General features: G+C 38.1%; 1 protein-coding gene across 7 annotated transcripts in view; it reads left to right on the top strand.

Annotated features, from left to right (window-relative positions):
- The window catches only part of PPP3CB (protein phosphatase 3 catalytic subunit beta), a 52,756-nt gene extending 49,538 nt beyond the window's left edge, over positions 1-3,218 (top strand). For 4 of the 7 annotated variants that reach the window (XM_066244250.1, XM_066244249.1, XM_066244248.1 and 1 more), the window contains 2 exons: positions 189-218; positions 1,607-3,218. In XM_066244250.1, coding sequence (XP_066100347.1) covers positions 189-218; positions 1,607-1,785 — 209 coding nt within the window. In that variant the 3' untranslated portion in view covers positions 1,786-3,218. The remainder of the gene's footprint in view (positions 1-188; positions 219-1,606) is intronic. The other 3 variants (XM_066244252.1, XM_066244251.1, XM_066244253.1) reach the window with 1 other exon arrangement.
- Positions 3,219-13,189: the final 9,971 nt, after the last annotated feature.

The raw sequence follows: 13,189 nt of genomic DNA, 5'->3' as shown, positions 1-13,189 counted from the left end.
AACTGTGCTGTGTCAGGAATTGGGGGATTGGATGGGGCTCTCTAATATGGGTACGATTATGTTAAATTATAAATGATGTAGTATGGGATACTGTGATATTTTAAGTGATCATTGCCTTTTCTGCTGTACAATATGACCCTTCTCATCTTTCTCATTCATTTTGCATGCCTCTGCTCACTTCTGTACAGCCACAGTTGAGGCTATTGAGGCTGAAAAAGGTATGACCAGAGTCCTTGCGCTGGGCAGAGATCTGTGGTGTGCGGGTGGGCATCAGAGAAAGTCCTGTGGGTGTGTCTTAACTCCTAGCTTGCACAGCCCAAGATGAATCAGATTCACTGACTTAAGTTTGTCACATTTCTTTCTCTCTCTCTTTTTTTTAATTACAAGGACTGATTTTCATAAGTGACAATCTGGTTGTGCCTTATGTGTACTTATAAATAATATAGTCTCCAACTAGCATTTAGTGTTCTGAATTCTTTAGGGTACAGCATGTCATAATATTATAGCATTTAAAGTTTCATGTGAAGATCTATATTTTGCAAGATTCTTGTGCTAGTCAGATTATTTTTTTCCTAAATTACACCTAGTCTAGATATAGGCTTGAGTTTTGGTTTTATTCATTTTCAGTAATTCACCTGAGGGTGCAGAAGCTGTCACTGATTTTTTTTGTTGTTGCAGTTTGGGCTAGTGTTTGCTGATAATAATATGTTCATGTATATCATGTATTGGCTTAATGTTACATATTGCTAAATGCTTTGCTGCCCAACCATTTATTTAGTTCACATGCACAGTCCCAGGTTGCACATATTGAAGGAACCAGATTATAACCAATAGTATGGAAATCTTTTCTATGCACATTTTAATACTTTAAGATACATCATTCCAAATGAAATGAATGATAAACTGTAACAGTCAGAGGAGAATTGCCATTTATTTTTATTTGGGTTTCCCAAAAACATTCAGTGACTGGCCAGTGAATTAAAGATTATGTCTCCTAAATTATAAAACTATAAATACTTTTTTGCTATCAGCCAAATACAGATCTATCTCCTGGAGGCATTTCCTACCTTTTAATTTTCATATTGGTGGTGATGGAGTGATGATGCTTTGACTTCCCAAATAGTTCCTATCTGCTAAATTTTAACTTTACCTCTTCCTCCTCCCCACCTGTTTGTACAAATTTGTATATCGAGGACTAGCCTTGTTTAGCCTCCTCACTTGTCCCTATTCTTAATGCTGCCTTACTGTAATAGTTACTGGTGATCTTGGGGTCTGAGGTAGGAAATAATTGGTATAGTAGAAGTCAGATTGAGACCCTGTGACCATTGTCTGGAGGTTAATTTTGGGGGCAGGGGAGGGGGTTTTTTTGTGTTGTTGTTTTTTTAAAGGCTACGCTAACACTTGTCATCTATGATGCTGTCGTGTTATATTTACGTTTAAATATTTCACATTTTAAGGGGAAGTCTGGAATGGGGATAGGATTCTATTAAAGTAAGATTTAAATGTTGCTGCACATAACTAATGTCTTCTTAAAAATCATTAATTATGTTTTTAAAATCTCAAATGTTTTTCAATTACTGACTTATCAAATTTGCATTTTGTTAAGCAATACGAGGATTCTCTCCACCACATAGAATCTGCAGTTTTGAAGAGGCAAAGGGTTTGGATAGGATCAATGAGAGAATGCCACCCCGGAAAGATGCTGTACAGCCAGATGGTTTCAATTCTCTGAACACCGCACATGCCACTGAGAACCACGGGACTGGCAACCATAGTGCCCAGTGACCCACAGCTTCCCAGGGACTCTCACATCTCGGGCCCCAAATGGACAGATTACCCGAGAAGCTTGAGGGGTCTGCCAAGTTGACTGTAAATGTCACAGTCCCTCTGGAGAAACCATTGTGCTTTTGAGACCCCAACCCCCTTCCTGGAGGAGGCTTGAGGGCCCTGGGACATGTGCTATCTGATAAGATTGGGTCTTTGCTGCCAAGGTGGAGAGCAGTGAGCAAGGGGCTTGGGGCAATTTCCAGTGGAGGGCCACTGTACCTCCATTTATGCTTGTGGTTCACACATTTAAGTTTACAAATGAGATTTCTTTTTCCCTTCAGTAGAATTAGACTTTTTTTCCCAACCATAACTTCAAATGCAATCCTAAGAGCTATAGTGGACTCCCCCCCCCCCCCATGAAATGTCTTTAAAGGGTGAATTAGCATGGTCTTAAAATACATTTCCAAGGTTACTAAGCTGTATTTTGAATTGTGGGCAAATGCTGAGAAACCCTGTTGGTGTTTATAAAAAATGCTGACCTCAGGTCTATAGTTCTTAAATGTGGCTAATTCTGTAATATAGTCTTGGTATTTTTTAATTATCAATTCATAACCTATTTCTAGACAGACTCTCTTACTTGAACACAAATCCAAAAACTAATTTAGAATCTGTTTTCCCAGATCTTTTGAGATTTATACCCCAGAGATTTAAGAGAAAAACCTCAAAATTTCAAAATTATGAAGAATTACAGAATTACTCATTTAAGATACTCTAAGAGAAGTTTGTACGTTGTTAAAGTAAATTTTAATTCAAATCATGTCTGTAAAACTTGATGTATTTTATGTATGCATGTTTTCATTCTGCAAATATTTAATATATAGACCTATGATGTACAGGAACAACATGTGTAGGTTACCTAGATGTTAGGAGAAATTTTAGTTTATTGTGAGTACTCAAGTTGCTTAAATAGCCAGCAGGGTGATTTGCTGCTGGCTTTCTATCATTTTTATGTTTTGATGCAAAGGAAATTTTAAATGTTCTGGAAGTGTTTTCGATTAAGTAATGCAACATAGAAGCAACAGTGGTTCTATTTACTCATTCAGTTGTTAGTGGAGGCATAAAAGTCAAGACTGCATGTTGAATATTTTCTTTTGATAGTTACAGAATTGCTTGGTTAAACTAAATGGAACCATGTGCTGATTTTTCACAATTATTGATCTGTATTGATTGCCACTGTAGTTTGTTATTTCCCTTTACTTTGGTGGCCTGCTTTCCTCATGCCTTGGAATACAACTCAGAGCTCCAGGCAGCGGAACCATCTATTGTTTTGTTTGCCAGAAAGTGTACCCTGTATGGTCTTCTGTCCCGAGTTGGAAATATTATGCATGTGCAGGACTATTTGAGTATTTTATAAACAGTAGTACACAATAAATTCCATGCATGGTCCGCTGCTCCTGTCTCTGTGTTGGGTTTTATTTGGATGTAGTCTCATTTGACTTTCTCATGCATGTCAAAAAATCCTGTTAATAGAACTGGGATATATGCGTCGGAGAAGATTATCTCATGGACAGTTCATAGTAATTTGATTAATTTAATTCTTGTCTTATTAAATTTTGCTTTTTAAAAAATTTTGACTTGCCTGACCAGGCAGTGGCGCAATGAATATTGTCAGACTGGGATGCGGAGGACCCAGGTTCGAAACCCCGAGGTCGCCAGCTTGAGTGCGGGCTCATCTGGTTTGAGCAAAGCTCACCAGCTTGGACCCAAGGTCGCTGGCTTGAGCAAGGGGTTACTCGGTCTGCTGAAGGACTGCGGTCAAGGCACATATGAGAAAGCAATCAATGAACAACTAACTAAGGTACCACAATGAAGAATTGATGCTTCTCATCCCTCTTCCTTCCTGTCTGTCCCTATCTGTCCCTCTCTCTGTCTCTGTCACAAAAAATAATTTTATTTTTTACTTAACACTTGTTTTACATGAGGAATAAATAGTAACTGAGCACTAAAGGACACAGTGCCTATTATAGATAGACCTAAATCTAACAGTTAAAATAACTGTTTACTTAACTTTTTTTAAAAGGATTCATGAAACAATTTGCACTTTGTATTATATCTTTTTATTTTAATGCCAGTAGTGACAGTTCATTGATTTTTTCTTTTTTTCTTTTTTTTTTTTTTACAGAGACAGAGAGAGTGTCAGAGACAGGGATGGATAGGGACAGACAGGAACGGAGAGAGATGAGAGCATCAATCATCAGTTTTTCGTTGCGACACCTTAATTGTTCATTGATTGCTTTCTCATATGTGCCTTGACTGTGGGCCTTCAGCAGACCAAGTAACCCCTTGCTCGAGCCAGCAACCTTGGGTCCAAGCTGGTGAGCTTTGCTCAAACCAGATGAGCCCGCGCTCAAGCTGGCGACCTCGGGGTCTCGAACCTGGGTCCTCCGCATTCCAGTCCAACGTTCTATCCACTGTGCCACTGCCTGGTCAGGCCTTAACTTTTTAAGTATTTATTTATTTATTTATTTATTACAGAGACAGAGAGTGAGTCAGAGCGAGGGATAGACAGGGACAGACAGACAGGAACAGAGAGATGAGAAGCATCAATCATTAGTTTTTCATTGCGCTTGCAACACCTTTCATTGATTGCTTTCTCATATGTGCCTTGACCGCGGGCCTTCAGCAGACGGAGTAACCCCTTGTTGGACCCAGCGACCTTGGGTTCAAGCTGGTAGACTTTTGCTCAAACCAGATGAGCCCACGCTCAAGCTGGCGACCTCGGGGTCTCGAACCTGGGTCCTCTGCATCCCAGTCCGACGCTCTATCCACTGCGCCACCGCCTGGTCAGGCCTTAACTTTTAATTGAAAGAAAATCTTAACTGTCTAGAATTTTATTACAGTAGTATTGGAAATTTATTGGGAGTTTTAATAGTAAGAAAAAAAAATAATACTGCATTTTCCTGCCATTATATTTCTTTCGTCTTTGCCATAATCAAAATTAAAAATTAGTATAGAATTTTTAAAAATCAAGGGAAATTAAGATATTGCTCAACATTTTATACATGTAGCAACTTTAATTATAGTTTTCAAAAATAATTATAATAACATTATAAACCATTAATTTAAACTGAAGTGTATATACTTACCTATTTCCAGGTAGCAAACAAATAAAATTGTTAACTATTTACAACTATTTTTAATTGACTTTATTGGGGTGATATTGATTAATAAAATTATATTGGTTTCAGGTGTACAATTCCATAATACATCATTTTTGTAGTGTATGGTGTGTTCACCATCCCAACTCAAGTCCTCTTTCATCATCATTTATTTCCGCTTTACCATCTTCTACCTCCCCCACCCCCTTTCCTCTGGTAACCACCATACAGTTGTCTATGTCAATGAGGGGTTTTGTTTTTCTTTTTTTTTTTTTTTTTTTTTTTTTTTAAATTTTATTTATTCATTTTTAGAGAGGAGAGAGAGAGGGAGAGAGAGAGAGAGAGGAGAGAGGGGGGGGGGGAGGAGCTGGAAGCATCAACTCCCATATGTGCCTTGACCAGGCAAGCCCAGGGTTTCGAACCCGTGACCTCAGCATTTCCAGGTCGACGCTTTATCCACTGCGCCACCACAGGTCAGGCAGGGGGTTTTGTTTTGTTTTGATTTTGCTTAATCCCTTTTTCATCTAGGTCTGCAACGCCCCTCCCCTCTCACAGCTGTCAGTCTGTTCTCTATCTATGAGTCTGTTTCTGTTTTGTTAGTTTATTTTGTCCATTACATTCCACATATGAGGGGAATCATATGGTACTTGTTTTTCTCTGGCTGGCTTTCTGCACTTATAATAACGCTCTCCAGGTTCATCCATGCTGTTGCAAAGGGTACGATTTCTCCTTTTTTTTACAGTTGAGTAGTAATCCATTTGTAAATGTACCACAGCCTTTTTAAATTTTTTTTTTATTTTTTATTTTTATTCATTTTAGAGAGGAGAGGGAGAGACAGAGAGAGGAGAGATAGAGAGAGAGAAGGGGGGAGGAGCAGGAAGCATCAACTCCCATATGTGCCTTGACCAGGCAAGCCCAGGGTTTCGAACCGGCGACCTCAGCATTTCCAGGTCGACGCTTTATCCACTGCGCCACCACAGGTCAGGCAAAATTTTTTATTTTTATTGAGACACAGAGAGGGACAGACAGACAGGAAAGGAGAGAGATCAGAAGCATCAATTCTTTGTTGTGGCACCTTAGCTTTCTCTTATGTGCCTTGGCTACAGCAGACCAAGTGACCCCTTGCTCAAGCCAGCGTTAGGTTTTGAACCTGGGTCCTCTGTGTCCCAGTCCAACACTCTATCCACTGCACCACCACCTCGTCAGGCTGTAACAGCTTTTTTTATCCACTCATCTACTTGTGGACACTTGAGCTGCTTCCAGATCTTGGCTATTATAAATAATGCTGCAGTGAACATAGGATGCATATATTCTTTTGAATCACTATTCAAGTTTCTTTGGATATATTCCCAGAAGTGGAATTGCTGAGTCATAAAGCAGTTACATCTTTTTTTTTTTTTTTTTGAGGTAACTCCATACTGCTTTCCACAGTGGCTGTACCAATCTGCATTCCCACCAAAAGTGTACCAGGGTTTTCCTTTCTTCACATTCTCAGCAACACTTGTTGTTTATGAATTTATTGATGATACTCATTCTGACAGTTGTGAGGTGATAGCTCATTGTGACTTTAATTAGAATTTCTCTGATGATAATGACATCGGCCATCTTTTTGTATGTCTATTACCATGTGTATCTCTTTGGACAAGTGCCTATTGAGGTTCTTTGCCCATTTTAAAATTGGATTGTTTTTTTAGTGTTGAGTTTTATAAGTTCTTTATAAATTTTGGGTATTAACTGCTTATCAAATGCATCATTAACAAATATGTTCTCCCATTCAGTTGGTTGGTTTTTTCATTTTGTCAATGATTTCCTTTGCTGTGCAAAATTTTTTTTAGTTAGATGTAGTCCCAATTGTTCATTATTTCTTTTTTGTGCTCAAGGTGATAACATCACAAAAAAATATATTGCTACAAGAATTGTCCATGATTTTACTGCCTATGTTTTCTTCTAGGATTTTTATGGTTTTAATAAATCCATATTGAATCTAGTGCATGTTATAGAAAGGTGGTCTAGTTTGAGGTTTTTGCATATATCCAGTTTTCCCAACACTATTTATTGAATAGACTGTCTTTACCCATGTATGTTCTTGCCTCCTTTGTTAAATGTTAATTGACTATAAAGGCGCAGGTTTATTTCTGGGTTCTCTATTCTGTTCCATTGATCTATGTGTTTATGCCAGTATCATGCTGTTTTGATTACTATGGCCTCGTAATATAGTTTGATATCATGTAGTGTGATTCCTTCACCTTTGTGTCTCTTTCTCAAGATTGCTGTGACTATTCAGGATCTTTTGTGGTTCCATATAGATTTTTGCAATATTTGTTCTAGTATTATAAAATACGCAATTGGGATCATGATAGGAATTGCATTGAATCTATATATTGCTTCGGGTAGTATGGAAATTTTTTTTAAATGTATTGATTTCCAGAGACAGAGGAAGGAGAGACAAACACCATTTGTTGTTTTACCCATTTATGTGTTCATTGTTTGATTCCTATATGTGCCCCAGCCAGAGAACGAACAAACCTGTAAGCCTGGTGTATTGGGACAACACTCTAAACTACTGAGCTACCTGGTAAGGGCTAAACAGTTTAATGATGTTACTTTTTTCCTATCCATGAAAATGGTATATGTTTCCACTTATTTGTATCTTCTTCAGTTTCATTTTCATTCTTCTAAATTTTTTGAGTCTTTTACACTCTTGGTTAAATTTATTCTTAGGTATTTTATTTTTCATTCTGAAGCAATAGTACACAAGATTGTTTTCTTAGTTTTCCTTTCTGATAGTTTATTATTGGTGTATAAAATGCAACTGATTTCTGGTTAATTATGTATCCTGCTGCTTTACTGAATCCACTGATCAGTTCTAGTAATTTTTTGTGGAATATAAATATATAAAATAGTACGTCATCTGCAAATAATGACAGTTTTACTTCCTTTCCAATTTGGATGCCTTTCTATTTCTTCTTTTTGTGTAATTGCTAGGACTTCCAGTACTGTGTTGAATAAAAGTGGTAACAGCGGATATCCCTGTCTTGTTCCTGATCTTAAGGAAAACGCTTGTAGTTTTTGCCTTTGAGCATGATGTTGGCCGTGGGTTTGTCATATATGGCCTTTATTATGTTGAGTTATGTTCTATTTCCACATTGCTGAGAGCTTTTTTAATAATAAATTGGTGCTGGATTTTACCAAAGCTTTTTCTGCACCTATTGATATGATCATCTGGTTTTATCCTTTTTGTTTATGTGGTGTGTCAGGTTTATTTATTTGCTGAGAGTGTACCAATTTTGCATATCTGAAATAAATCCCACTTGATCATGGTGTATGTTCTTTTAAAGGTTTTGTTATGTCTGTTTTGCAAATATTTTGTTCAGAATTTTAGCATTTTTTTCATCAGGGATGTTGACCTATGATTTTCTTTCTTTGTACTGTCTTTATCTGATTTTAGAATTAAGATAATGCTGGCCACATAAAATGAGTTTGAGTCTTTTCTCCTCTTGATTTTTTGTAATGATTTGAGAAGCATAGGTATTAGTGTTAATTTGAATGTTTGATAAAATTCACCTGTGAAGCCATTCAGTCCAGGATCTCTGTTTATTGTGAGTTTTTGATTATTGCTTCAGTTTTTGCTAGTTGTAATTTCTTTATTCATATTCTCTGATTCTTCTTGATTCAGTTTCGGAAAATTGTATGTTTCTAGGAACTTATCCATTTCATCCACATTGTTAAATATTTGGCATATAGTTTTTCTTTTTTTTTTTTCTTGTTTGTGAAAGAGAGAGGAGCAGACAGACAGGAAGGGGGAGAGATGAGAAACATCAATTCTTTGTTGCGGCTCCTTATTCTCCTTAGTAGTTCATTGATTGCTTTCTCATATGTACCTTGACAAGAGGGGTGGGCTACAGCAGAGCAAGGGACCCCTTGCTCAAGCCAGTGACCTTGGGCTCAAGCTAGTGAGCCTGCACTCAAGCTGGATGAGCTGGGGGTTTCAAACCTGGGTCCTCTGCATCCCAGTCCAATGCTCTATCCACTGTGCTAGCACCTGGTCAGGAAGCATAGAGTTTTTCGTAATATTTTCTAAAAATCCTTGTAATTCTTTGGTGTCAGTTACTTTTCTTACATCTCTGATTTTATTTATTTCAGTCCTCTCTTTTTTTTTGAAGAGTCTGGTTATAGGTTTGTCGATCTTGTTTATCTTTTCAAAGAACCAGCTCTTGGTTTCATTGATGTTTTGTAATTTTTTTTACTCTATTTTATTTATTTCTGCTCTGATCTTTATTATTTCCTTCCTTCTACTTTGTGTGTTGTTCTTTTTCTGTTTCCTTTAAGTGGAAAGTTAGATTATTGGAGATGTTTCTTGTTTCTTGAGACAGTACTATAATGTTGTAAATTATCCTCTTAGACCTGCTTTTGTTGTGTCCCATAAATTTTGGATTATTCTCATTTTTATTTGTTTCAAGATATCTTTTGTTTCTTTCTGTATCTCATTGTTAACCCATTCATTATATAGTATCATGTTATTTAGCCTCCATGTCTTTGTGTGTTTTTCAATATTTCTTTCTTGTGATTGATCTTTAGTTTTACACCACTACACTGGGGAACAAAATTTTTGTTGCATCCACAAAAACACTTGTTCTTACCTAATTTGAGTGTGCTAATCTCAAATCTGACAGTTTTTCTCTGTAAGCTACAGTTTTTTGCAATTCAAGATTTTAGGTTTTCATCTTATTGTAAAATTTTCAACATTTAGTTTAACATAATGAAGTAGAATGTCTTCTTGGGCATCATCTTTGTGAAAATATAATAATTTATATAATGCAGTAAATACACTAATACTCTAGCCTGACCTGTGGTGACGCAGTGGATAAAGCATCGACCTGGAAATGCTGAGGTCTCCGGTTCGAAACCCTGGGCTTGCCTGGTCAAGGCACAAATGGGAGTTGATGCTTCCAGCTCCTCCTCCCTTCTCTCTCTCTCTCCTCTCTAAAAATGAATAAATAAATAATTAAAAAATACACTAATACTCTAAATTATATGATTGCATCAGAATTTGTCTACAGTTTTGAAATAGAACATATTAAAACACTTATTTTAATCATAAAATTTGTGCAAAACTTATTTAAATTCTATCCTGGCAAAAATTTGCGTTTGTAGCTCTTGTGTTTGTGTACTTGTTGAGGACAATCTTGTTTGATGCTCGAGCAGTAGTCTGCTCATCACTAACAGCTTCAAGATTTTTGGGAAACTTATCAAGGTGACTATTCAGGAAGTGAATCTTAAGGCTCATGTTACATCCAATGTCACGGAAAGCCAACAGCATCCTTTGAACCAGAATTTCATAGTTTTCTGTTTTTTGTTGCCAAGGAAGTTCTTTGTTATTGCCACAAAAGACTGCCATGCTGCTTTCTCCTCCTTATTCATCTTCCTGGCAAATTCTTCGTCACGTATGAGGGTTCCAATTTGAGGTCCATCGAATACACCTGCTTTTATCTTCTCGAAAGACAAGGCAGGAAAAGCAGAAATAATATGTTGAAAGCATTCACTTTCTCTATTCAAAGCCTGAACAAACTGATTCATTAAGCCAAGTTTGATGTGAAGTAGGGGGGAAATGATCCTGTCTCGATTAACTACAGGTTCATTCACAATATTTTGCATCCCTAACTCCAGAGTTTCACATTTCGGCCACTCCTTCTGTGTCCAGTGTTTCTCCTGAGCTCAGCTGTTCCGCAAACACAGAAAGCAAGGATACTTCGTGAAACCTCTGTGTTGTCCTAGAAGGAAATTTACCATTTTAAGATCCACACAAATGATCCAGTTATGCTCCTCATACTTCAGAAAGTCGAGAACAATTTTTATGTCATTATAATCCACAGATGAGTTGAATAACCAGTTGGAGCCGCTACATAAACATTAGCATTGTGTAGGAGAACATATTTCAGACTCCGTTTAGAACTGTCAAGAAATAGCCACCATTCTGTTGGACTGTAAGTGGTAACACCTAGCTGGCTGAGAAGACTACTGATATCATGACAGTAAACAAAGTGTCTTCGGAAAAAAAGTCCACAAAAATTTGTTCATGCTTCCTAAAATGGGATACTTTAGCTGACTGGTGAAGTACATTATTTTATTGAAGCCTGGAGGCTAATAACTCAGCTGCTTTCTTTGATAGGCCCAAATCTGTAAGTCATTCAATTCGGGTTGGCTAAACTGCTGAGGGGTTAATGACTGCTTGGCATCAGAAGAAGACCCTTCAGATTCTATAACCATTTCCTCATGCATCTTTTCAAAATACACTTGATCACCATGTTCACTTTCTTCATCCTTAGAAGATATAAAACCATTGAAAACTGGCACCGGAAGTGTCCCAGAGTGTAGGATAAGGTCATATTGCTGAAGAAATATTAGGATATGCAATCATATGCTATTTTTCTTGCCGCTGCCCTTTGTATGGATCAGACAGAAATAACAGTCACTGCTGTGGTCCTTAGGTTCACGCCAAACCATGGGAATACTAAAAGGCATTCCTTTGTGTTTTCCTTTTGTCCATTTCACAAAGCATTTCCTCACAATTATGACACACAATATGAGGAGCCCAATTCTTGTCTTGATCACCAAGGGGAACTTGAAAATAGGCAATATATGCACGTGTCACAAATGATGAAATATTGCGCCTTTGACGTTGAAGTGTGTAAAGCCACATATATAACAGAAGGTGTCAGAACTATTCTTACATTTACGCCTACTCAAAGAAGCCATAATTCAATCTTAAAACAAAATAAAAGGGTGTTTTTATCAGAAAATTTTTTTCATTTAAAAATAACTACAATTATGTAAAAGTGATGTTTGTAAAACAATTGCATTCAATCCAAGAGTCGTTGCCCTTTAACTCCAATTTAAAAACCAATGCATGCCATTAACTGTAACAAAAAGAAATTAAAATTGCATAAAAACTAGAGCATGCACCAAAAAACGATGGATTTCATATTTGGAATCAACAATGCAGAAATATATAGAAACAGTTCTAAAACCTCATGCAACAGAAAATTAAAAAGAATTTGTTCCCCAGTGTTATGGTCATATGATTTCACTCTTCTTAAATTTATTGAGACTTGTTTTGAGCCTTACCTGTGGTGGTGCCCTGGATGTAGTGTCAACCTGGAATGCTGAGGTCACAGGTTCAAGGCCCTAGGCTTTCCTGGTCCAGGCACATACAAGAAGCAACTACTACAAGTTGTTGATGCTCCCTGCTCTTCTACACACACACACACCCTCTCTCCTCTCTCTAAAATCAATTGAAAAAAATCTTTGGATGGAATGTCTTTAACACTGAGACTTACTTTGTGTTTATTTTTATTTTTTGTATTTTTCTGAAGCTGGAAATGGGGAGAGACAGACAGACTCCTGCATGCGCCCGACCGGGATCCACCCGGCACACCCACCAGGGAATACGCTCTGCCCACCAGGGGGCGATGCTCTGCCGCAACCAGAGCCACTCTAGCACCTGGGGCACAGGCCAAGGAGCCATCCCCAGCGCCCGGGCCATCTTTGCTCCAATGGAGCCTTGGCTGCAGGAGGGGAAGAGAGAGACAGGAAGGGGGGGGGTGGAGAAGCAAATGGGCGCTTCTCCTATGTGCCCTAGTCAGGAATCGAACCCGGGTCCCCCGCATGCCAGGCCAACGCTCTACTGCTGAGCCAACCGGCCAGGGCTACTTTGTGTTTTAACATTTGGTCTATCCTAGAAAATGTTCTGTGTACGCTAGAAAAGAATGTATATTTTGCTGCTTTTGGGTGAAATGCTCTGAGATACCAATTAAAATCATCTGATCTAGTGTGTTTTTTTGTTTGTTTTTTACAGAGCCAGAGAGCCAGAGAGGGAAAGATAGGGACAGACAGACAGGATTGGAGAGAGATGAGAAACATCAATCATTAGTTTTTCATTGTGGCACCTTAGTTGTTCATTGATTGCTTTCTCATGTGCCTTGACCATGGGGCCACAGCAGATGAGTAACCTCGCACTCAAGGTGGTAAGCTTTTGCTCAAACCAGATAAGCCTGCGCTCAAGCTGGTGACCTCAGGGTCTCGAACCTGGATCCTCCACATCCCAGGATGACGCTCTGTCCACTGTGCCACCGCCTGGTCAGGCTAGTGTGTTATTTAAGGCTGCTGTTTTCTTGGGGTTTTTTTCTGTCCATAAGATCTATTTATTGATGTCAGTGCAGTGTTAAAATCCCCTATTATGACTGTATATGGTCCCTTTCTCCCCC

Source organism: Saccopteryx bilineata, chromosome 9 (genome assembly GCF_036850765.1).
Source record: "Saccopteryx bilineata isolate mSacBil1 chromosome 9, mSacBil1_pri_phased_curated, whole genome shotgun sequence".
NCBI lineage: Eukaryota > Metazoa > Chordata > Mammalia > Chiroptera > Emballonuridae > Saccopteryx > Saccopteryx bilineata.
Note: the sequence above shows the minus strand (reverse complement) of the source record. Positions and strands in the feature narration are given on the sequence as shown.